The sequence below is a fragment of the Pleurodeles waltl genome, chromosome 8 (assembly GCF_031143425.1).
Source record: "Pleurodeles waltl isolate 20211129_DDA chromosome 8, aPleWal1.hap1.20221129, whole genome shotgun sequence".
NCBI lineage: Eukaryota > Metazoa > Chordata > Amphibia > Caudata > Salamandridae > Pleurodeles > Pleurodeles waltl.
Genome location: NC_090447.1, coordinates 998,092,974 through 998,120,113, shown reverse-complemented (window position 1 = coordinate 998,120,113; position 27,140 = coordinate 998,092,974). Strand labels below are relative to the sequence as shown.

Sequence of the window (27,140 nt, the reverse complement as noted above, 5' to 3'; positions counted from 1 at the left end):
GAACTGCCACTCTGTTGCTTTGCTGTGCTGGCCTGCTGCTGCTTCTTTCTTAAGAGGGAAAGTACTGGACTTTTCTTTCTGAAAACCTGCTTGTGATGTTTCTCCAAGGGCTTGGACTTTGCTTGCACCCTGTTCCGAAGTCGCAGGGACGTCAAAGACTTCATCTGCCAGTTCCTGGGCTCTTCTGCTGAGAGTCCTGACTTGCTAAGCGGTGCCAAATCCAGCCACAGGGCCTTTAGAAGTGGAAGCTGGTAACCTGCAGGAGAAAATCCATGCACCTCTGTGTGCGCATCAGTCCCGTGGCTGAAAATTTGATGCAGCACCTGCTTCACGGCTTGGAGAATCGACACAGCGCCTGTTCTCAATGCGGACCCTTCGCACAGTGCGTCAGAATTTTCCACGCTACGACCTTGGTGTCAAAATCTTCAACATCACTGCACGGACCTGAGGCTGCTTGTCTGGAAATCGACACATCCCTTCCCTGCAAGGAAAGAACTTATGCACGCTCACCCGTGCTTCTTTATTTTTGATGCATATTAGGTATTTTGTGTTAAATTAATGCATCCATTGATTTCTATGGATTAAGACTCTTTTTATGGTGGATTGTTGTATTGTTTGATTCAGATAAATATTGGCTATTTTTCTAAACTGGTGTGGAGACCTTTTGTGATGTTTTCACTGTGTTACTGTGTGTTTGTGCAAATACTTTAGACTTTGCCTCTGAGATAAGCCGACTGCTTGTGCCAAGCTACCAAGAAGGTGAGCAGGGGTTATATGAGCTGTGTTTCTCTCTTACCCTGACTAGAGTTAGGGTCCCTACTTGGACAGGGTGCTAACTGACTGCTAACTAGAGACCCCATTTCTAACTATATATGCGTCTGGAGATATCAACCCTGACAAAACGCTTTGGCTGGGCTAGATGACAATGTAAAGAAAATCTATTTTGATTCTGCTACATGGCTCCTCATGGATGATGAACTAAATTGCAGAGAATCGACAACTGCATTGATGAACATTTGATTTTCATTACTCACATGAAGGATGTATGCATTGACTGCAAGTGCTCCTTTTCGATTTGTGATGTTGGTGGAAGTAGGTGATCTCTGAGCAGTGGAATCATGAAAGATTGAGTGCCCCACATCGTCTCTCTCGACGGGACACATTCTTGTGCGATCATTGACGGTCAACACTGCTCCTGTTTCGTATATATCTTGTGTTCTTTCTACCAGGTGCACTCTTTACATCTAAAGTATTGTTCTTCCATCCCAAACACCATGCTAATTCTTCATTCCATAACATTGCTCTCATCATGCACTATAATTTCCCCTCAAAGAACATTTACCTTTCAGAAAGAGGAACTCGTCATATGATCCCAAAGGCTCTTGGTATTTTTTTATATCGAACGTTTCTGTAACAATCGAAACCTTTTACATACACAGTTATTTTATATCTTTTTTGTTTACTGCCCTCATGTGGGGCAGTGAAGCACTTACCTGCATCCTGCCACATGAGTCCTTTCAGAATTGTAATGGTACTAATATCTTGTTATAATGACAGGTACATTTTTGGATAGAGTGACTTCATGTCTTCGCGAAAGTTCCCTGCAAAACAGGACAAAATTGTTAACTATCCTTTAGACTTAAAATTACTCCTGAGTAATTAATAACTGTGTAAGTTGATTTGGAGGAGCTTGGTGATAGGCTTGGGAGACTTGGTAAACATATCTTTTAGAGTTTTGCCAATTAACCAATGCCAAAATTATCCTATTGTTCTGTTTCTGTTGACACTGAAATAAAGACTTGTAAATGGTGATTCAGTTCTGAGATGTTTGTTTGAAATTCTCCTGCAAGCCCTTGTAATCTCTTTTTATAAAACAGTCTACTTCAAGTTGAATGAGATGGCAAACCCTCCCGGTGCTTGTAAGGATGGTGGAAGCTGTAAAAATTATTTAACAAATGTATTATTATCCTGTTTGACTTCCATAAAGTCCTCTCTGATGCTGACATTGTGAGTATTCATAGCACCATAAACCGTGGGTATTAATGTTACTCGACTGAACAGTACTTGCTTTATCAAATTCCGAGGGAGGCATGATTAAGTTGGCCTTGTTCTGGTTCAATCTTCTAGCCTGCAGCTTGCACATAGATTTCTGGAGCAGATGCGTTAGCTCTCTCAGAGACTATCTTGAAAGATTGTGTAGCCTATTTAAATACACAGGAGATTTATGTTCACACAGCTGTACCAATAGTGCAGGGAATTAAGTCAAAATCTTCTTTCATGTGTGAATGCAACATTTTCCTGCTGAAAGGTTCCATCCAATCATTTGCTTCTGTACAGGTGAATTGTCCATTTTGATCATTCTACCAAAAGCAGGGGTAATTTCTGCATGCACCCAATCCCAGAGCCTCTCCTCTTTGTGCCATATGAAAGATTTGCCTATGTAGTAGTTGTCCATGTGCGGGTATTATCTTTACTTATCTTAGGACAGCAGGACGGCTCAGTGAGTTAAACTGTAACATGCTGATAAATGCGGGGGCTTACAGTCCACAAGTTTAAATCCCTGCAAGCAGATTAAGCCTTCTGCAGGCGTTGCATCGATTTTCCAACACACAGGGATTTTCTTCTTTTTGGTGAAGTGTTTGTGGCCCTGAGACTTCAGAACAGGAGGCAAGCTCTCAATCCAAGCCCTTGAAGAGCACTTGTGGGGAAGGCAGAGTCCTTCCAGCAGAGTCAGAGGCCAGCAGGGTAACAAGCAGGGCAGCAGCGTTTCTCAAGCAGTCCAGATGAATCCTTTGGGCAGCCAGGTAGACTCTCTGACAGTGTCCACGTGTAGATCCAGATGTGCCTGATTTGGTGGGGTCAGAGACCGTGTGTGTGTGTGTGTGTGTGTGTGTGTGTGTGTGTGTATATATATACATATACACACACACACACACACACACACACACTCAACAGTGCCTTTGAAGTGGGTGTGTTGGGACTTCAAAGAGTGTTTTTAAAGTGCACAATTTCCTCTTTCAGCTAAGTCCTGTCTGCCAGAATCTGTGTGTGTGTGTTGTGGGGGGCAGGGGTGTTTATCAGTCCTTTGTGTGAAGACCACTGACCTTTGAAGTGTAAGAGAGAGCCCCTCCACCCTTCCTGCCCAGGGATACCCATTCAGTATGCAGATGAATCAGATGTGGCGGAAGCCCTAATTACGAGTCTGGAAGACCTAGGACCGCTAGACTCACGGTGGCCGTCTGACCGCCGCCAATGCAGCGTTCTGACAGCCACATTATGACTGTGTCAAAAGCACCACAGGCCCACTGCTGACACTGCTACTTTTTTACCTGCCGATGTCCTGACGGTGACGGCGGTCTTAATCCGTTGCGGCACACTTCGTTCATAAGGGGCGGGTTCGGTGCAGGGGGGATCTTGGGAGGTTCTAAAATTTAATAAAATAATGAAAAAAGAAAATGAACACTTACCTTTTCGCCACCGTGCCCCACTCCGCTCCGCTCCTCTGCTGGCTGCAGGCAGGCACAGACTTCTAGCCTGCCTTGTGGCCAATCCTGACGCTGCTCAAAGCTGAGGATTAAGAGTCCTGCATCCACCAGCTTTTGCCTGGCGGTTCCACCGCCATTCAAAGCCTGGTGGAGATGGGGTGCTGAGGGGCCCTGCACTGCCTCTGCAGTTGCCATGTGCAGTGTTGGGGCCCTCATGGGCAGCCCCATAGCACTTTTCCCCGCCTAAATTACAGCCAGTGAAAAGCATGACCGGTGCTGTCGCACAGAACACACCGCAGCATTGCCGCTGGCTTGATTACGAGCCAGCGCCAATGTTGTGGGTAGTTTTCCACTGGGCCAGTGGGTGAAAACGCTGTTTCCAACTGCTGGCCCAGCGGGAAACTCTTACTAGGGCCAGTGGTCAGAAAACCGAACTGACGGTCTTCAAACCCAAAGAGTTTGGTGAGCGGCTGCCGCCGCCTGCCAAACTCATAATGAGGCCCTGAATGTCCTGTGTTTATGGATGTCTAAGTGGAATGCACTAGGGGAGTTGTCAACCAACACCGACCAGAAGTGGGTTGGATACAGGCTGTAAGGAACAGATGACAAAAAGTGCAGAGAAATGCCCACTTTCTTAAAGTGGCATTTCTAAAATAGTAATATTAATTCCAACTTCACCAGTAAGCAGGATTTTCTATCACCATTCTGGACATACTAAACATGACATGGCTACTCCTTCCAATGAGACTCTGCCATTTAAGAGTAAATGAGGGCAGTTCTAATGCTAGTCAATGAGAGGAGCAGGCTTCACAGTAGTGGAAAACAAATGTGAGTTTTTCTCTACCAGGACATGTAAAACACAACTACATGTCCTGCCTTTTACTTTCATAGTGCCCTGCCTATAGGTTACCTAGGGCCTACCTTAGGGGTGACTTGCATGTAGAAAAATTGAAGTTTAATGCTTGTCAAGTAATTGTAAATGCGCAGTCGAGGTGGCAGTGAAACTGCACACGTAGGCCTTGCAATGGAAGCCTGAGACATGGTTAAGGGGATATTTATGTGGGTGGCACAGTCAGTGCTGCAGGCCCACTAGTAGCATTTAATTTACAAGCCCTGGGCACATGTAGTGCACTTTACTGGGGACTTACAAGTAAATTAAAAATGCCAATTGGGCATGTACGAATGTTACCATGTTTTTAGGGAGAGAGTACATGCACTTTAGCACTGGTTAGCAGTGGGAAAGTGCCCAGAGTACTAAAACCAACAAAAATGAGGTCAGAAAAAGAGGAGGAGGAAGGCAAAAAGTTTGGGGTGACTCTTTAGAGAGGGTCATTTCCCAGCAGATGGTGAGTGATAAATGTAGTGAATGGTTGTCATCTGCGAAGTGTAGTATTGCCAAGTGCAAGTACTGTTCCCACCTAAAAGTAAAATTACTTTTTTTTTTCCCCAAACCAAATCTTCTGTACACTTTTCCTTGCCCCGCTTGATTTAACACAGGGCCCACGTTGTTTGATTTAAAAAGCTGTATTGAGTTTGTGGCACTCTCTTGACAATGGTACCAGGGCGCTGATTCTGGCAAGAACAATGGGGCCTAATTAGGTGCACATGACCCCATCTTACCTGGATGCAGCTGTACTGAGCCTTGCACACAGATGTACATTTAGACATGGCTGAGTTGTTGAGCTCGGGGAGTTGCGATGCATCCACATATTTCTCGATATTACATAGCGCGGGTGCCATAAAGCACATATCAATAAAATAACGATTACATACAGCTGGCAGGAAGGCTCAATGAACTAAATGAACAGCGTGAAGATTTGATGAGAGCTCCTAGTAATGAGTGCAGTCCTGGTAAGGCCTACTCTGCCAGCCAACCTTCCAAGGTGGATAAATTCTGTACAATTACATTTTGTATTGTAGCAGCTCTGTTTACCGTGCTTATAAACTGTAGAACGGCTGGGTGAGGCGCTACCATAGCTTTATTTTTAAAGTGAATGTTGAGCCGGTGCAGGGTTATTCAGATTTGTGCATTGTTTTAAGGGTACAACGATATTTACCTTTCCAAGCACCCCAACTCTAGTTTTCTCGTTCTTTCATATGGCATTTCGCATTATCAGTCCTCCGCAGTGCCAAGTAGAGGCATACTTTTGGGGCATTCATTATTCAGAAAGCCGGGTTGCTTGTGTTTGTTCCTTTCTCAGCCTCACCCATATTCTGGTATGTGTCTGCACAGGTTTCATATACTACGAGGGACACAAAACACAATGTTGAGGAGGAGCCGAGTGTACGCCTTGGTTGGCATTTTGAAAGGTCTATTGAATAAGCTATGCGTGCTGTACGTCACTGGCATTGTTTCGTCCTTAACGGATCAGGCCTTGACTAAAGAATGCTGCTTAGCGAGAGAACTGCAGCACTTAAGAGGTAAGCCGTTCCTCATTGGCCTGGACGGAGAAAAATGTACGGTATGTGGACGGCCTCTGATTAACGTCACGTGCGTCCAGTGGGCTTATAGGGCTCGCTTTCCCGCGTGCCGCACAATGCTGCCCTGAAGGGCCTGCATGGCGAGCGTTTATGAAGGAACGGGCCAGAGGGAAAAAAACTTACACGATTTTAGAACTATTTTTACGTTTGAAGACGCCTCGGTATCAATTTTTTTTATTAAGCAAATAAAACTTAAATATCCAAAATGTTTTCATTTCTACAATTTTCTATCATGGTATCTGTCTCGAAATCGTGTTCAAAGCCCTTTAACTAAAAAGAACTTCTCTCCGGGTTTCTTTTTTTTTTTTTAAACTCCTGTCAGAATAACCAGGTTGGACAAGACACCCTGCTGGTTACCTGTTAGACGTTTGGCCATACCTTATTCCACACAGGAGTATATCTGAGGATGACCGTAAATAGTTTAGTATTCCTCTCCTGAAATTCCTCTTTACATGCATGTAAACAGGAGTCTGGTTGTTTCCTGCTATCTTAACAAGACTGTTGAAGTAAATTTCAACCAACTTTCTTTAGTTTGGAGTCCTGCCAATTTAAATGTGTGCAAATACCGCTGTATAAAGTAGGTGCAGCACTGTGGAAATACATTAATTCAACCAAGTTTGCAAAGTTGAAAAATTGCTGGATTTCCCATTAGCACATCCCAGTGAAATCTATGTTTTATGTTGTGCTGAAAGGGATCCACATCCCCACTGTCCTGAGGTTCCCTACCTTCAAAAGCACTTTATAACAGTGAAAGGGATGACTGAAACCGGGGTACTTGCTAAGAATATTTTAGGTACTTGATGAATTTGTCCCATATTGCCCAATAACGCAAAACACATATGTACAAATGTAAATGTAATCTTAACTTCTCATATATTCTATATTGGACATAGTGGGCATGTGTTGCAGTGGTCAGTATAATATCTTACTAGTTTGCCATTGAAATAGCACCTCCGGAAACACCTACTTGATTTGCGATGACATTTTATTAAATGTCTTTTTTCTAGTAAACTTAGTGAGAACAGCATAAACTACACAGAGGAACAGCTCTATTGTCCAAACCTTTTCAAAGAGTTGTGTAACTTGAGGGTCAGCTTTGCATTTTGTCCTAATTGAAAGCCCTCTGTCCCTGCCATTTTTTTGTAAATGTTTGTATTGATTTTTATTAACAAACATACAAATGTGTGTCACATGCTGGTAACAGAAAGTAGTACAGTGGATGAATAAGTAGGCTTCAGAATCAGCCGTCCAGCAAAGGGGAAGTGCCCAGTGAATAGAGCAAATAAATCGATAAAGGGAGTCGCAATATGGCGTCATCCTGTGTCTGCCCCTCAATATGTTACGTCCCACGTCCTGTTTTCCAAGGGATAGTTGTTTCAGAGGTAAGGCCTTGATCATTGGAACTGGTTTTGCTGCTAGTCCATTTTCCGCATAAATGTGGATGTACCAGACTTGCCCCACATTCCACCCTATGTTGCTTAGTTTGCAGATGTCAACACAAAAGGTTGCTTCTGACTAAAACAGATCAAAAGGTAATTCATAAAAAACCCTCAGATGGTGTTGAACGCTGGCAGACTCCTTTCAAGGGTTCTCTGGTAAACTTGAATGGCCCATTCCGAAGGTAAAGCCTTTTCAGTACCTCCAGCTAAGGCCTCGGATCAGCTGCCCGCCTACATGCAGTGTATAGCGGGTCAATGCGTTTTCTTCAGCAGTGTAAAAACGGATTTATTCGTTTAAGCCGGGATAGGACTGGTGTAGGGTTCCTTCTTCTCTGATCAGTCTTCTGTGCTCCTCCTTTTTTCTTTTCTTTTTTTCACTTTCTTTTATCCTCTTTTCCTTGCATCTTCCATGTTAACACGAAGATGCCAATTTCAGGAGGACGCGCACTGTCCAAATATTTCCGTTAATTAGTTCCTCTATTTTAGTTTTTGTTTGCTGTACTTTGTGTAGACAGTATTAACGGGTGTTTACCTGACAAAATGGTGCCACTGAGCGTGCTGTATTACGCCGTATAATGTGCCTTTTGCCACAGCATGGTTTAATTAACCTTTTTGCATAATGTGTGTTCTATATTGCCTCGTAATTCCGAGGCCCAAGCGGTGGCTGACATGTAACAAACTTTCCTAGAATCACCCGATTTTGGGAGATTACATAGCTTTATGCAAAAACTATGGATTGCCTAAAGGTTAGGCCATTTCGAGCTGGGGGCACTGGGGTAGGATTGCTCATGTGAAAGGTTTGCTGTACCTCTAAGAGACCCCGCCATACTCTGATCTCTGAGACAGCGGTCTCTGTTGAAACTTTGTTGCAGCCTGTTCTTTGCAAGGCAGGAAAACAGCTTTCCTTTGTGAGGCTTGCTCAGCTAGTCGAGCACTTTCTCCAGAGACTTGTATGGAACAAGCCCCTCACAGTGTGGAGATACTTCAGCTGGTCATCTTCAGAGGTTGAAAAAATACCTGGTACTAAGTTTTATAAGCTCTTTTAGACACTTGGTAGGTGATCTCTTTATAACAGATTATTCAATAACCGTGGCACTTTGAGGCTTTGAATTTAAAATGAAACACCACAGATAAAATTGCAAAATATTTGTGTGGGGTAGTTAGGCAAAATCTGCGTGCCCAGAGGAGTTAAGTTGATGAACTCTTTCTGAGAAAGCAGGATACTTTTATTTGGAAAGGGTTATCCAGTGTAGGGAAAACAGTTCTTTGATTTGCATTACTAAGTCACCAACAATAGACCTTTTAGGATGTAAGTGGAGTCTGCTGCTGTTTTGAGCTGTATTGTGATATTGTTAATCGGATGCCCCTTAATAAAAAAATATACTAAAATAAGAGTACCAAAACTAATTTATCCTAATTAACATTTTAGTAGCTGGTGTTCTTCCAGGGTCAGTTGTTGCCCAAGTATCTTATCAACTGTGGGTCTAAGAGACCTTGGGGTTTAATCTCTGGCTTCTCCACTTAGGTGTGTGATCGTGGCCAAAACATGTCATCTCTCTTTGTTCCAGTGCCCACTTCTATGAAATCGAGAGCACAACATTCTAATTTTAAATGATTTTCTAATTTTATGACTACTCAGGGAAGATTTGGAAAATAAAATAAGGGTTTTGTGACGAATATGTTGTCCCCCACCCCCTTCCTCAGCAGTTGTCTTTGATTTTTTCCCCGTTCAACTCTCACTCAGAAGCCTTTACTTTCACCAAGGAGAACAAAATATTATAATGGGTTTCATAACTACTGCAAATAATTTTGAGGAAAGTTGGCACTTCTGTTGGTCACACTTTACCAAGGAAACCCTTCTGCTATACATCTGTTTTAAGTCTAGTGTACCTTGTTACAAGGCAGTTTTACTAGGATGCATACCAAGTTACCTCAGCAGAACCACAAAACATGTATTGCCCCTTCAGGAGCGTAGAATGTTGCTCTGCATCAAGGTAGCCAATCACAGACTGGCCCATGAAGTATTGATAATCCTGATAGTTAGGATTCAAAGTAGAAGCTGGCTCTTTACATTTGAATAGTCTCGCAATAGTGGAAAAACAAAAGCAGATCGTTTTGAATATACAGTGCACATATGAGACAACTATTTGTATGTGTGGCGATGCAGTGTACTTTTGAGATGTAAAATAGTCCCTGATGCATGGCAAAGTAAGCTCCTACACTTGGAGGTGGATAAATACACTAAATATCTAATAGCACATTGTGAGCGAGTAGTACATCTTTCGGTGGAGTCAAAGCCCACTCTGTGTGACAGTAGGTCCTGCAAACAACTGCACTGTCAAACCAGACTTAAAAACGGTAGGCATGCTGAAAACCCACAGTACTGTAGATTTTCCAGGAATACATCCTTCATTGTCTTGCCAAGACGCTGATTTTCGTTAATTTGTGTGCTGTTCTGCTGAGGAAATTGTTCTGTATTACAGATGTTTGGTGAAAGTCTTTATTTCCAAACTAAAAGCGTCCAGTGGCTACTCAGATCTAAACTATATTTTGCTATAAACAACATAAGAAATATTTGCTTACAATAAATCTTAAAAGCATGCATTTACGTGGTGGATCTGGTCCACCTGGACTATGTTTGACACCTATTACCTGCCTAAATTCATAGTTTTGTGGTATCAGGGTTAAACATGCTGTTCACAGGTTTTAATGTTGAACCCAATTTAACCCCAAGCAAAAATAAAGGAAATAATATTAATCTAAAAAATGACTGGGGAAAAATTGTAGACTCAAATATTGTTCCATCTTTTACTGGTGAAAAAAGGGGAAATACCTGTTTTTAGAAAGTTGCACAAATGTAGCGTATCAGTTTAATCCATATTTGCTCATGTACAACAAAGAGGCTAGTATTTGTGTTAATTTCCATTTAGACAGGCCTCTGGTTGTGTGTTTATGGCAGTTAAATGTACTTCCAGTTTGTCGAGATCAATATGAGTTTAGAACTGATGGATGCATTTCCCGTAAATTGTAATCTACATCTTTTATGACAATCATTTTTTTCTTTCCTCGGTTGTTCATTAACCACCAGAGAGTAATTTAGAAATCACCTGGAGCGGACTGGGCACCAACTTACATGAGCAAAAGTCACTGTTATACGATTGCTGTGAGTGCTAAATGTGTAACATCTTCATTGGCTCTCTAAAGTCTTCTCACAGGGTAGATTAAATTCCTTCCCTAAATATTTATATATTTAAAAAAAATTTTTTTTTTAAGTTCTCTTACTAAAATGATTAATTTCTGTTGAACCTCGTGTACTCTTTAGTGAGGAAGCTCTTCAGAATTTAGTTGACTTTAAATGTACTTACTGACTCTGAATTATAGAATAGGGATTAGACTATGGGACAAGCTTTATGCTATGTTCTGTAATTTATGCTTGTTTAATAAAGATAAAGATTTTACATTTAGGATAAATAAAACCTTTAAATTCTGACTACATCTCACGTTATTGACTCCTGAGAATTCACTAAGTTTTTGAGAAATTCTTATTTATGTTTGAATTTCAGTTTCCTCTTTCCTCCTGTTTATCTCCAAGATTCCCTACTGGGTATTCTAGGATTTGCCGGAAGTTTATACATTTAGGATATTCTGCGCTCACAAGAAGTACCTAGATGGGGCTCCTGTGTCTAAAGGGAGTGTGCTACAGTACAATAATTTTATGTAAGCACATCTGTTGAGATAAATTATGCTCTACACGACTGATACCGTTAGTGATGTAATTTGAGATGTCATCAGTGATGTCATTGAACATGTCATGAGTGATGTAATATGTGTTAATAAGTAGTGCGTGGCATGGGCGCAGGTTATAGTTAGCTCAGTAAACTATAACTGGTGAACTTACTGGCATTTTTTTTAGTTTGAAATGGTAAATCTTAACTAACATTTTCACCTAACTAGAACATCAAATTTACCTTTGTTTTTTTTCAGTGAATTTATAACTTTTTGTTTATTATCATACCTAACATCACTATAGCCTTTGTTTTTGTCAGTGAATTTCAAGGGTTTCTTTAATGTAAAGTCTTATCAATATATAAAAGGCAGGCCTAGAGGCTTTGTGAAGGGGTGACTAAATCAACATAAAAGACAAGCCAGTTGACTTTATCAAAAGATCACCACCTTTGTAAAACAACATTGACATGTTAGTAATCATCATTACAATAGATTTCAAAACCATATTCAATAATAGTAGCATGCATTGCAACTGTTAATAAAAATGTAAATAAAGCAATTGTATCCAAAAGCACAGTAACTATGTGTCAGAGTCTTTATTTTACACTTGTCAGGTCACATAGTGTAGCCATAGTGCTAACCACAAAGGGTTCTTGCATTCCCCAGCTGAAGAGCAAAAGCTCTGGGTGTGCTTGAAACATCATAGGATTTTCCTTTGGTCATGTTCTGTAGACCCCAGAAAACATAGGGTTATTATTTGTAAAATATGTTTGGGGAGCGCTGCACTCCTTGCAGTCCTCCACAACACTTAAAAATGCTGGTGGTGCCTCTGCCTACATTGGGGCACCACCATGCAGCAAAATATGTCAGCCCATGAAGAGAATTATGGGGATAAATGATGTAAATAAGTAGCTTTATCCACTCATTTAATATTCTTTCCCCACTTCCTTTTTTTTTTTTTGTAGAAGGTGCCCACACTTTTCATTTTTTTTTTTGAGTGGGTGCCCCGGTCCCTCCTGGGGCTTCCTCAGTTGTTTATAACAGGGGCTGCCCCATGACACCTGTGGCGCCACCAGATCCCTTTCCAGCACCAATCCTTTGGTGCTGATAGGAGCTATGTAACTGACTTTCTCCCAGCTAGCTGGGAGTACTTTGTTTCTGTCCTGCTGGGCGGGAATAATCCTCTGTTCTGTGCCCACCACAGCACACGGAGTTCCCTGTGTTATTTTTCTGGCTACAGTTGAGCCTGTGTCTTTCAAAACAGACTGAAACACTTTGACATGTGATGTGACATTGCACTCTATGCATATTAAACTTTTAATGCAATATTTAAAAATGCATTACAAGTATTTGTCACTAAAAACAGTTTAATAACTGATGGAATTCTAAGTGGCATATGATGGTAATACATTCCAGTTGTCACAATTTGTTTTTCCTCCCATGTTCTAGTTAGGATGTATGTGGATATATGTTGATGCAGGTGCTAAAATTCATGTAGACACAGCGTATTGCTCATGCTCCTGTTTCCTGTCACCCTGTCAAGGATATTTTAACTTGTACTGCCCTTAGCCTTATAAAACCAAGATAAGTTACTTCTTTGAACAAACTGTCACACAATATTTTTAAAGTATTTACTGTACTTACAAATCTCAAGAACACAGAAGTGAGTTTGTTGAATATTTGGTCCTAATGTAGCACACAGAACCATAAATATATGTATCCTCCCCTTTTCCACCTTACATACCTTTTGATTATTATGATATAATCTTCTGATAGTTATCCGGAATAATGTCTACCACAATATCAATTATGGTTGATTATGTAATTTGGCATGATGGCTCAGTGAGTGGAAATCTCGCCATTGGAGTATGTGGCGATCAGCAGTTCACAAATCTGAATCCCAGAAAGGCAGGCTCAGACTTTCATCCATTTGAGGTTGATAAATTGAGTCTAACTAAACTGGATACTCATAACACTTTTGTTTCGAAGTTTAGTAAATACCAAATGTGCAATATGAAGTGCTAAATAAAAACAAGATCTTATTAGGTGTCTACTTTTTGTTGAAGGCCAAATGTTAAGCAATACTCAAGAATCTTATTTGTGGTGAGCTATAATGGACCATTGAGTCTGTATTTTTCCTCATTTCTAGCATAAATCCATTCAGTTTAATGCTTTATTTTGGACAGATAGATGTAACTGCTACTTTTTGACCCAAACTGTTTCAGCTTTGATGAGCATAAGCAATGATCTTCTATAGAGCAGGGATGGAGCAGTTGATGTGTCACTGATTGTGGTTCACATGTGAATTATTCACCCATTTCTGTAGCACTGTTTTGCTTTAATTTTCCTGTTTGACCACTCTGCAATGCAAGGTATGAGCTTGAAATAAAAGTGGGAATTTTGATCATTTATACAGCCTGGGATCGAAATTGACCATTGTCTTTAGGGTTGCCTAGGAAGTCTGTGTGTTAAATGTCTTCTTGACATTTAGTGAAACACTTTTTCTCTCCATTGTTGTGCAGTATAAACAACATTTTGTGAATTTCCAGAATGCATGAGATCAACTAAAGTGTTGCGAGCCTAAAGTTGTGAAATGCTGAATATCCATATGATCTAAATAACGTATTTCATGGTTTTATTCTTTTTTGCAGGAAGTTACTGGGAAACAGTTTGGGGAGAAGGATTTTCGATCAGCCCTTGAAAATGGACTTCTTCTCATTGAGTAAGTAGTGCAGCCAGGGCCTTAAGTGGGGTTCCTTCAGGTCTGAGACCCGGCAGTAATTTAAAAACAGACATTGGGACAGGTCCCTATCGAGCCCCAGAATTATCCTCACAGGTAAAAACACTGATTGATGAGTGTAAAAACTGGTTAAGGTAATTAATGTCGGGAAACTAGTTCCTGTTTACATTTCACTCGTTTTACATAATCTTACATTCCATAAGTGTGATTCCACATTGTGTTTCAGTATTTGTTTTCGTGCAGCAATGAAAGAAAATGCAGTGCTTACAGGCAAGTGTGTGTTTTGTCTCCCTGGTGGGGTGGTGAAATGAAGGATGTTACTGCAGGAAAGAATAAAATAGAGGGTGCTAAGGAAAGAGATGCGGTGGTGTTTAGAAATGTGGGGAGAGATAGTTTGCAAGCATCTAACAGACTACAGAGACGAGTGTTGGGAAGGAGAGAACAAGAGTTATTGAGACACACGGAAAACGACTACCCCTTCCACAAACCTTATGTTTAAATCACACTCCTGTTTAAAAAAATATATATATATTTTTTAAATCTAATTATTCACGACCACAGCAAAATCACTGTTATTACTCATTTATCTAATACTGGTTATCAAGCATTGGCAAAGCCAATAGGCGTGGGTTGTTTTAGGTGCATGTCGGTCACTAACTTTTATGACTTCAACTTGACTGTGTGTAACTGAGCCTGTGGGGAGATATGTGCACTAGGGGTAACCACGAGTGTGTGACAGACATGACTTTCATCTTGTTCAAGGTGGCGTTTTGCACAGAAATATTGCTTAACCTAACCACATTAATAAAAAAACGCTAATAGGAACATTGTTAAAAAACAATCTATATCTGTGTTTAAATGTAAAATTGTGTGTGTAAATGCATATTATACTTTGATGATGCGCAAAAATATGACACCACAAAATTCTGCTACAAAAGGACAACAGGCATTCTAACTGAGTTGTTTTAGTGGGACACAGGTGTGTAGGAAAATAAATGGAAATTTACAGTACAAAGGGCACTATCTTCACAACGTTTATTTGTGTTGACTAAAGTAAGAACTCTAATCAATTTATAACGAAATGTGCCCTCTTTAAAGTTACTTGACTGTGAGCCACTCTAATAAACTTTACGTTTCTTTAAAAACCAACAGAATAGAAGACTTTCCAATTTATTCCTTAATGTTTATTGTCTGATAATATACTTGTTCTGTCCCACCCGGTTATCCTCATAGCTTTCCTAAACAAAAATAACTCACAAGTTTCCGTATTGGGCAAGGGTTTTGGTGTAGGGGGCCCTCTCTGACAAACATTACAAGTTGAAGATGTATACTTTGGAAATCCTTAAGTTATGTCGTTTTAAGAATGGTTGTTTTCCCAAGTGGAAATTTGTACATATTTCTAATATTGACTACTCGGAAAGAGGTTTTGACTCCTCACAAATGTTGATTTTTTTGGAGTACAGATTTTGAATCAGAAATAGTTGTGTTTCTGTAGAAAAAGAGTGCCTGCTTTGCACATTTGTTTCCTTGTGGGACCGTTATACTTAGCACTGCAGTGCTGAGTTGGTTATGGTGACAAGCCATTGATCCCAGCCAGAGGCCTAATGTATTTATTGTGAAAGTTTATGACATTGGCAGCACACCTTATTTATTGTGAAACCATGAATAAAAGCCACCAGGCCTTTTTAGGGTGGATTGTCATTAGACTGTGTTAAAGCTTGTAGATAGCTATTTTGGTACAGGGACTCTCTCACGTTTCTGTAGTAGGTGAGGGTTTTGTTGTTGGCAACCCCCTTTGACAACCCTACAGGTAAAAGGTTTGTGCTTTGAGAATCATTGTTGTGCCATTTTATGAAGGGTTGTATAGTGTTTTCCCTACTGTAATTTTGTACATAATTATAATTTAACTTTATTGATGTCTACTAATAGTTGACTTGTGGAAAAACCTATGCAGCATCCAGGTGGCCTGAGATGATTATGGTAGCAAGCCACTGATAAATGGTCTTGGCTTGATTTTTTTAAAATTAAAGATGATACATCCTAGGTCTAATTTTTTCATTAGTAAACCTTTACAACAAAAGCAAAAAAAAACGTATTTAATGTGAAAATAATATACCCAAGCCTGTAGGACTCATTAGGGGTTTGGTTACTGCCTCCGGCAAGCACTTGGAGGTGAAAATTTGGAAAGTTATAAGGGAGTTGTCTACTATTTTGCCAACTGTAATTTGGTATATATTTTGTAATTTTAGGCTATTCTTGATGGTCACCAGCTTATGTGCAGTGCAGAAGGTCTCCGTCTAATATCGCAACAAATTAGTGATGAAGGCTATGGGCTTGATTGGTTTGTTGAGAAAATGTATGGCATATGCCCAAGGTCTGATATGTTTAGTATGAAGAGTTAGGACAAATGTTGTAGACCTGAATTATTGTGAAAGGCATTTGAGGCCATTAGGCCTTTAAAGGAGGATTGTGATTGCATTGTCTTAAAGGTTGTGTACTGGGATTTTGTTACTTGGAGCCTCACTCATTAACATTGTAAGTAAGGATTTTGGTGTTGGCAATTTGGTGTTTGTTTGGTAATCTTTGATGGATGTAAATGGGACAGAGACTACCAGGCCCTAGTAAAACCTCCCGCCCCAGTCAAAAAACCTGCATATACTTAAATAAAGGATCTTTGGGCCAACTCTCTCTTGTCTGTTCAAGTGTCATTCACATTTTGCTTCTCCCCATGACACCATACAGCATAGGGCAATTAGTTAGGCCATTGGCTCTATTGCCGTGTGCATAGTGGAATTTAGCCTGATCAAATGTCCATCTGAAAATGAGTGTGCTTTATTGTCTCGGCATGGTGCCAGCCCTTCTGTAGTCCGTTTCTCCTTTTATTGGTCCCTATTCAGTTCATTCTTATTTTTGAGGATCCTGTGGCTTCCCAAAGGCACTACTGGGCTGCTTACTTGCCCCTCTATTAATCTGCAGTGTACTGCCTCCAGTGCAGCCGCTGTTTCTAAACTGGACAGCCATATTGGTATGGTATTTTGGCCGCCATGTTTAGAAGAATTATGTTATGGCTTAGAACAGCAGCAGGGGTGTGGAATTTATTAAAATATCTACTTGTCCAGGGGACAGGTTGCTTCTCAAATCTACTTGTCCTGTAAAAAGATCTACTTGTCCCTTTGGTGCCATGTAGTGTGGCGACAAATTATGGCAGCAATTAATAGCCTCTCTGATTATGCCAGGGCTACTACCATAGTAGGGCTTGAATACTTGGAGTTTCAATCCCTGCTGTAGCAATTTCCTTATTTTGCCACCTTTCTGCAGATCTGCATACTGGGGCTGGAGGAAGCAGTAAGCAATAGTTCCAGGGCTGGAATGCCTTTGAGTCTGCAAACCTACTAACCTGCATGTTTTAAAGATTTTTACCAGCTTCTCTCTAATATTTTCCCATAATAAGAAAGGTTGGACATTTACTCCTGACAATGGCAGAATTAGAACTTCTTCCAGGGTTGGGAAGAAAGTCGCTGGAGGGAAAATGAACTTGCAAATGCTCAATAGATTTTCACATGAGCAAATCTACACATCGTATTTACCCACGCTAAAATACAGTTCACAAATATTTTATAGGGGTACGACATATACCATGGGTGCACTTTTGTGACTTTCTTTAAGAATTTGGGGCCACAAGTAGGTAGGTTCAGATTTGTGACCTGCAAATTGCGAGTCGCAAATCCGAATGTAGGATGGTGTCCTTGACACCATCTGTGATTCGAAAGGGCTTCGCAAATGCCCACATCATGAATAATCATGAGGTGGGTCGCAATTTGCGACCCCCTCACGAATAGTGGCCTGCTGGAGACAGCAGACCACCATGTCTGTGACTGCTTTTCAATAAAGCAGTTTTTTTTGTTTTTTTTTGTAATGCAGCCCGTTTTCCTTAAAGGAAAACGAGATGCATAACAAAAATGAAAAATGAAACGTTTTCGTTTCATTTTTTCAGAGCACGCAGGACCACTGCTTGCTCTGAAAAAATGTTTACAGTGACATTCACAATGGGAAAGGGGTCCCATGGGGATCCCTTCCCTTTTGCAAAAGTGTTAGCACCCATTTGAAATGGGTGCAAACTGCGATTGGTTTGCGCCCACGTTCTCGGTCACAAAACAATCCTACATTGCACTGCGAGTTGCAATTAGGAAGGGAACACCCCTTACTAATTGCGAGTCGCAAACCCATTTTGTGATTCGGTAACCAGGTTACTGAATCGCAAAACTGGGTTTGTGCATCGCAATGTGCTTTTTGCACGTCGCAAACAGCGAAAGTCGCTGTTTGCGACATGTAAAATGCTACCTACATGTGGGTCTTGGTCCCTAATTAGGTCTGGTGTTAACAAAGACATTTTGTTTTTATTAAACTTCTATTTCTCTCTCTTTCGGCTGGCTTTACTGTGAGTGATCGCATTCTGCTCTTCCACAAGGAGCATATTGCCACACAAAGTAGTTTTGTTCAGTGTCAGGAACTACAGTGGCAATCAGTGACGTAACGAAACTGGAGGGTGCCCCTTTGCAAAGAACATGGAGGAGCCCCCTCTCCAGACTCACTCAGGGCAGGTGCTGTGCTGACGGGGCCACCTGAAGGGCGGCTGCGGGGCCTTTGTTATGCCGCTTGTGGCAACGTGTGCTTTAAGAGTTCAAAAACTTTTTTGGGGGGGGGGGTTTGCCAATGTTTGTTACAATGTTGAGGGCCTGGTAGCTCCCACAACAATAAAGTGTTACAAAAGCCATGTCAAAACAAGACACGCATTGATGAAACTAAAAGACTTATAAAAATATGTCAGATCAGTTGTCTTTGTCAGTGTTTGTTTATTTTCATGCTTCCCATAATCGTGTTGAAAATGGTTACACTGATTTTTCCATTAGAAATATTTTTGGGAAATACTAGCATGTATCAACACATTTTACTAAATGACACTTCATTTGCATATAATCAGAGAGCATTCTGGGAGCATTATACTTAGCCTCTTAGCCTAAACTTTTCAAACATGTGTGTACACGTTTTTTTTTTTGTACTGGAACCAACGTCAGTAGTGAAGTGTGACCTTAAAACATTTATTTACAGCACGCACCCTAATAATGAAGGCTTTCAAATAATGAACCATAAATACAAGTTCGAACAGCATTATCTTTTGGAAACACATTACCTCAACTGCAGAGAGTTCAGCTCTCTGTAAACAGGCAGCCAAAGGGTTTGTGCTGCAGGGGGTTGGGCCTACTTGTCCCAAGGACAAAGTAAACATAAAAACTTGTTGCCCTTGACCCCAAACAAGATGTCCCGGGCGATAGGAATTCCACATCCCTGAGCAGTGATGCACTGTACACCTTAGCATTCGGAGATGGCTGCCCAGTGCTTTGTTTACGGAGAGGCTTCCTTGGAGTGCCACTGTGTAGCGTTTAATTGACCTAAAAACAACGGTCCATTCTGTACTATACCATTAAGAGATGGACACACACAACTAATTTTTGTTTTATTTTTGTAGTGTGAGCATATGCCTGTGAAGATAAGTTGGGGGCATGTTTTTTTTATTCTCATATTATTTTTTTCATTTAACTTTTATATGCTTGTGGGAATTTGTGTTCTGTTTTTTTGCAATTGGGTAAGGGTTTACATGCAAGAATGACTCTGTTTGGATGAATTTATATGTGCAAGAATGAGTGACAGTGCAGGCATGATGAGTTATTGACTAACCTCAGCAGTGACTGAAGAGACAATTTCACTTATAAGCGAGGCCTACATGCATTGCCAATGCTTGTTTCAAATTTAATTGCATTGCAACACAGTGGTAGAACTGTACATGCATGGTAGCTGGAAGTGGTACATCGACTTTCACTTATCATGTAGAAAATAACAAACTGCTGGTCAGCAGTGTTGCTTTTGAGCGATGGCATCTATAATAAATCAAAACTAAACTTCTGAACCAAAACATATCAGAAGCTTGCTTCCATATCTCTAGAGGTGTGCACAGACAAAGCATCACAACCAATATAATCAGTATATTGTACCATGCACAGTATCCCAGAAATGATGTTTAACTACAGACCCTAGACAGCCTTTATTTATATCTTCTTGCTAATTGAGACTTGTAAAGACATTTTTAAAGAATTGGTGCGCTTAGGTGTGTTTAGCCCGTGTGTGTAATTTATCTTTTTATCGGTTTCTGAAAAATGTTTTAACCATTTAAAAGAAAAAAAGCTACATCACCTCTTTTTCAGGATCCATTTAATTTGTTAAAAGTTGGTGCAACCGTTTAAAAAAAAATGTGAACGTATTTGCTTACTGAAGTTTTTATTAAAATGGATATTTCTCATCCCTTATTAATTTAAACTCGTAAAAAATATTCACACATAGTGCCATAGTAATATTTGGTTAACTTTATTTGAGGGGGTTTCATGATAAAAATGTTTATGGATTTTAACACATTAGCGAATCCAAAAGTCGATTTAAAATGGCAGTGATGAACGTTTCTGCCAAGTCTACACATTTTCAAACTCATTTCTTTACTAAATACATTCCAAGAGTTCTGCCACACAAATGTGAGCTAATAATCTTTTAAATTATTTTCCATGTTAGCAGAGAAATTAAGGGGATTTGCAAGATAGTTACTGGAAAGAAAACTGAAGTTTTCGTCCGGGCTTTTAGACATAGCGCAGTTTGTAACTTCAGCAATGGGATTTGCTCCATATTTATCAATTTGATGCATTCATATTCGCTTACAGCATGGATATTTTCTTGTCATTTTTCCATTGCATTCTAATCGGACTAAGCAGATATTTTCTCAGCATTGATTCAAGCAATACATGTTAAACGTGGTCTTGGTTTATGAAAACCACTCTGAGCAAGCATGTCCGTTGTTCTTTTGAAATAAAACGTGCAAATTGTGTGGTAATTGAACTGTAATTTGAGTTTTCATTGCTCCCCTATTTCTGTTTAGCTTGATTAACAAGATAAAACCAGGAGTCATTAAGAAGATTAATCGCTTATCCACACCGATTGCTGGGCTCGTGAGTATAGTATTTTAACGAGATTTGTACATACTACTGTTCTGCTGGGTGAGCAATTGTAATGGTGGGTGTACTTTTTGTAGTTGTACACTTAGTGTTCTGATTTCCACAATTATTTTTTTGTAGATTACCCTTTGCACATTGCCTAAATTGACTTTTGCTCCTTGTTTGCTCTGTCTTTAGTTTGCTGTTTGTGATTGGCTAAATTTAAAACTTGTGGCACACATGGATAGCAAGTTAATTTCTGAGCCCACACTTGAAGTCCTTTTAATGACCCATTTTAGGATGGTTTCTCTGCAATCAAATATCACATAGGAGCATACTGCCGGGGAGGGGCAATAAAGAGCTGGATATGACGGCCGCTGGAGGCTCGTTTGAAGATATAAACGGATGGCGAACTCAATTGAACTTGACACGCATTGTGCAATTAAAAGATAATGTACCATGACAGGGGAAGGATATGTTAACTGATTTTTTTTTTTTTTGCAGAAACTAATAAAATATCTTTATAAAAAAAATATAGCATAAGATTCTTTTAACTTGATAATATCCACATGGATAAACAATCTAACTTGTCAACACAGTGTACCTAGAAGGGTCTTCTGGTATAGAGAAAAAAAAAAATCTTTACCTACTCAGACATCACTAAAACTCACCTCCGAATGCATTCCAGAATGTTATTTTGAGTGATAATGTGCAAAAGTTAAACGAAGGAAGACTTTTCTTAGGGACAAAGACTGGAAGCCTTTACTTCAAACGAGTTGTTTGAGGAATAGCTCTGCGTTCTTCGAGATTAACTGCTCCTTCCTTGTTCCTAATGATAATGGCTCGCTCTGTCATCAGATTACCCTGCGACAGTTGGGTTTTGCATTTTGCTGGGATTTGCAATGACCAGGTAATAGGTATCATACCTGATAAAGGGTTATCAGGTGATGGGGTCTTCAACCTTGACATTACTCTTTAGTAAGTCAAGGAGGAGATCTTGGGTCTCCTCAGGGACAAGGCACTGGGTCCAGATGGGATCCCTTCAGAGTTATGTTTCAACGAGCCAGAGATTTGGGCTCGCCTGCTTACTCAGACCATAAATATAGCAGTTAAATCAGGGCCTCTGCTCTCCTTGTCAACCTCAGTTATAGTCCCATTGTTCGAAAAAGGGGGTGAAGAATAATCCCCAGTGCTATCGACTGACATCCCTAATCGACTCTGCCATTAAGGTGTTTGGGCATATTGTTCGTGACATACTGACAGCCTGGGCTGAGGAGAATGACTTATTATCTGACCTTCAATATTGTTTCCTGCCTGGTAGGGTGACAAGTGGCCAGTGCCAGAATTTGTACTTGTCAACAAATAGAGTCACAAGTTATGGCTTTTCTGGATGTCACCTTGGGCTCTGACTGAGTTAACTGTCTCAAGTTATAGAACATTCTTCTCTCAATGGGTGTGGATCCAGATATTGTGATTTTTAATTTTTTATGGATATTTTTGTGGATACATATGCTATATTATGTTACCCGATTGACTTCTCCGGTTCGCGTTATTTTAGGACAAATAGAGGGATTCGCCAAGGATGTATCCTTGCTCCGTTTTTATTTACCCTATATGTAAACAGCTTAGAGAGCATGTTATTAGCGTCAGGAGCAGATTGCCTTCTTTTTGGGAAAAGGTCAATACCAGCCTTATGCTATGCCGACTATGCAGTCCTTTTAGCAAAACTGAAATGTGCCTACAAACTCTCTCTGACCTGTTTGTTGCTTTTATGGAAGATCTGGTTGCTAATTTTAATAAGGCTTTTGTTATGGAAGTTGGTCCTAGGTCCACTACACCTACGAACGTTTGGTTGTGGGGTCATACACTATTGAAGTTCGAGTTTTTCTTACCTAGGCATCTTGTTTGAGTCTAAGCTTAGTTTGGAGCCCCTGATTGGAGCAAAACAATTGTTTAGGGCAATTTCCTCTGTTTCATGGATGTGCATAGAAACTGGTTAGGAAACCGTTGTTGAAAGTATAGCAAGCGAAATCCATGCCTATGGTATTGACATCTAGTGGATTTCGACCTCACACCACTTCAGTTCTCTGAAAACAAGTTATTCAGGCACCCGTTTAGTGTACCTCAAAGTATGCTGTCTTATATAGTACACGAGAAGCTAGGTGCTAGGTACTTATCTGACATCTTAGCACTGTGACCCCTCCTTCGTTAGGTAACAGCTTGGACTAAGGTGGAAAACAAATTGAACAGGGATATCTTAATGATTGGTTTTCCCTTGGCAATGCTTATCACATACCATTGGGCAAGTTATGTGAAGAACTGTTTTTCTCTCATGGGGAGGGGCTAGTTGTCTTAGTTTGGGGTTCAATGGGTAATGGTGATTTGGCATGAGTCAAAATGTTTTTTTTGCTTAAGCGAAGAGATGTTAGGGATACCCATGAGTTGTTAAATCTTAGTCTGGAGTTATGGGCCCTTGAGAACAGTTCCTGTTATGTAGCCTTACCCCATACCCTTGTAACTAAAAAAAATACTCGTTGTTTTATGCTTACAAGATTTAGGTTGAATTTACTGCATCTGCTGTTAGCTGGACCAAAAACCTTAATGAGGTAAAAAAAAAAAAACTAGGACCCTGTACCTTTGAGCTTGTGTTGCCACAAGATACCATGTACTTTGTGGATTTTATGTGAAATCCAGGAGAAATGTTATCATCTCCATTTAAAATTTTCTCAAATTTTATCAAGTCCATCTGATTTTATTTGTTATTCAGCTGCTTGCCTTTTAAGCAGTCCTTTAACCCCTTCGCTGCCAGGCCTTTTTCCCCCTCCTGTGCCGAGCCTTTTTTTGGCTATTTGGGGCAGATCCCCCTTAGACCCTCATAAGTGTTTGTCCACATAAGCTACCCACGCCAAATTTGCGTCCTTTTTTTCCAACATCCTTGGTATTCTAGAGGTACCCAGGGTTTGTGGGTTCCTCTGGAGAAGACCAAGAAATTAGCCAAAATACAGCTACAATTTCGTTGTTTTAAAATAAATGGGAAAAAGGGTTTTAGAAGAAAGCTTGTGTTTTTTTTCCTGAAAACGGCATCAATAAAGTGCTTGGGGTGCTGAAATCACCATCTTCTCAGCTTTCAGGAGCAGGCAGACTTGAATCAGAAAACCACATTTTCAACCCAATTTTGGCATTTTACTGAGACATGCCCCATTTTTACTATTTTTTGTGCTTTTAGCCTCCTAGTTGGTGAAGGAAATGGGTGTGAAACCAAGGCTGGATCCCAGAACGCTAAACATTTCTGAAAAGTAGATAACATTCTGAATTCCGCAAGGTTTTCCTACATAACAGATGAAATTTAAAAAATATTGACATTTATGTAAAAAACAGCAATTTTTCTCCACGTTTTAGTCTGTAACTTTTTCCTACGATGCCATATTTTCGAAAGCAATATACCGTTATGTCTGCTGGATGCTTCTGGTTGCTGGAATATATAGGGCTTCTAGGTTCATCAAGAACCCTAGGTACCCAGAGCCAATTAATGAGCTGCACATTGCAATGGGTTTTCATTGTATACTGGGCATACAGCGATTCTTTTAGTGAAATATAAAGAGTGAAAAATAGGTATCAAGGAAACCTTTGTATTTCCAAAATGTGCACAAGATAAGGTGTTGAGAAGCAGTGGTTATTTGCACATCTCTGAATTCCAGGGTCCCCATACTAGCATGTGAATTACAGGGCATTTCTCAAATAGATGTCTTTTTTACAGACTGTCTTACATCTGGAAGGAAAAAACGTAGGGAAAGACAAGGGGCAATAACACTTGTCCTTCTATTCTGTGTTCCCCCAAGTCTCCTGATAAAAATGGTACCTCACTTGTGTGGGTAGGCCTAGTGCCCGTGACAGGTAACACCCCAAAATGCAACATGGACACATCACATTTTTAAATTGACAACTGACGTGTTTTTTGGAAAGTGCCTAGCTGTGGATTTTGGTCCCTAGCTCAGCCGGCACCCAGGGAAACCTACCAAACCTGTGCATTTTGAAAACTAGCCACCCAGGTGAATCCAAGATGGGGTGACTTGTGCGGCTCTCACCAGGTTCTGTTACCCAGAATCCTTTACAAACCTCACAATGTGGGAAAACAAACATTTTTTCCTCACACTTCAGTGACAGAAAGTTCTGGAATCTGAGAAGAACCACAAATTTCCTTCCATCCAGCGTTCCCCCAAGTCTCCCGATAAAAATGGTATCTCACTTTTGTGGGTAGGCCTAGTGCCCACGAAAGGAAATGCCCCAAAACACTAAGTGAACACAAAGGAATGGTCAAATTCAAATCTACCTGTTTTTGCAGGGGCACCCTTATTGCTAGCCCTGGGCTCAGCAGCCATATAGGGAAACCTACCAAACCCAAACATTTCTGAAAATTAGACACCCAAGGGAGTCCAGGGAGGTTTGACTTGCGTGGATCCTCCAGGGTTTTCTTACTGAGAATCATTTGCAAATCTCAAATTTTGCTAAAAACAAAAATAACATTTCTCCCACATTTCTGTGTGGGATCACCGAAGTGGGGCAAATTTCCTACTACCCAGGGTTCCCCTCAGTCTCCTGGTAAAAATTATACCTCACTTGTGTAGGTGGGCTTAAGTGCCTGTGACAAGAAGAGCCAAAAACATGTCGAAATTGAGGGGGAACCAAAGCGGGTCCAAAAGGACAGTTTGAAAAAAAGGTTTTTAGGCTGACAAGTTGGGCAGAATTTTTAGCAATATAGATTCAACAATGCTGGGTGGTAGGAATTTTGTGGATTCCTGCAGATTCCGGAAGGTTCTATCACAAAAACGCGGGAAAAATGTGTGATTTCCAGCAAAGTATGTTTGCAGGGCATTGTGAGTAAGAAAATGGTGCGAGGTGCATGTGAAGCGCACCACCTTGGACTCACCCAGATGTTTAGTTTTCAGATGTGTCTAGGTCTGGTAGATTTTTCTACATGGCAGCGTCCCAAAGTCCAAAAAGTGCAGCCCTTACCATTCCAAGTGGGACGATTTTGAGATTTAGCCAAGCTCTCATGGCCCAAATGTAAAACCGAAACCCAAAATAATCAAATTTGCTCTTGCTGGCTGTGGGATAAGATGTTTTAGTGTGCGGGGGCGAGGTGAAAGACTGTTACCCCTTCAGTTGTGGTGGGGGCATAACCATGCCCATACTGGTTGGTAGCCACCATCCCACAAATGTTTTTTTTTTTTTTTTTTAATTCCCTGGCATCTATAAGGCTTCCTATCTACTCCCCCCCACCCCCCGGGGACTGGATCGGCGGTTATTGCCCCATTTATTTGTGGTGGCGGTATGGCCTTAACCCCACCCTCTCTTTTTAAAAAGAAAATTTTCCCTGGTCTCTGGTGGTGCCCCCACTTGGGGGCAGATGGATGGGCCTTGCAAAAATAAGCCGATCTGCTCCCAGGAGGGGCATTTATGGCCAACAGTAATGTGCCTCCATGGGGAGCGACCCTTGCACAAGGGGCTGCCCCCGCAAACAACACACACACACACACACCAATCCCTGGTGCCTAAATGGTTTCTACCCCCCGGGGACATATTGGCCTAATAGAAATAGACTGATCTGCCCCTAAGGGGGACAGAAATGGCCTAAAATAAATTTGCCTCCCCGCGGAGCGACCCTTGCCTAAGGTGTCTCTCCCCTTTCATGAAATTGGAACAAAAAATAATCCCTGGTGCCTAGTGGTTTCTGCCTCCCTCGGGGGCAGATCGGCCTAATTGAAATAGGCTGAAATGGTATAAAATAAATTTGGGCCACCAGGGGGGAGCGCCCATTGCCTAAAGGGTTGCCCCCCCTTTACGTTAAACTGACCTAAAAAGAAAATGCCTGGTGTTCAGTGTGATTGACCTAATAAAAATAGGCCAATCTGCCCCCAAGTGGGGCAGAAATAGCCTAAAGATAATTTTCCCCCAGAGGAGCAACCCTTGCCTACAGGGTCACTCCCCACTTGTTGAAAAGAAAAAAAAAAAAGTTTAAAAAAAAGTTTACAAAAAAAATCCCTGGTGTCTAGAGGTTCCTTCCCTTCTCCCCCCAGGGGGCAGATATCACCTTAAAATTATTTGTCCCCCTGGGGAGCGACCCTTACCCAAGGGATCCCTCCCCTCATGACAATAACAAAAAAAGAACATCCCTGGTGTCTAGTGGGAATTCCTGCTGCACGACTGCTTCACGGTCGGGCAGCAGAAATGCTTA

General features: G+C 40.9%; 1 protein-coding gene across 11 annotated transcripts in view; it reads left to right on the top strand.

Moving 5' to 3' along the window:
• Positions 1-27,140, top strand: part of LMO7 (LIM domain 7) — a 411,754-nt gene that overhangs the window by 93,763 nt on the left and 290,851 nt on the right. For all 11 annotated transcript variants that reach the window (XM_069205263.1, XM_069205262.1, XM_069205261.1 and 8 more), the window contains exons 2-3: positions 13,783-13,853; positions 20,851-20,920. In XM_069205263.1, the coding sequence (XP_069061364.1) occupies positions 13,783-13,853; positions 20,851-20,920 (141 nt within the window). The remainder of the gene's footprint in view (positions 1-13,782; positions 13,854-20,850; positions 20,921-27,140) is intronic.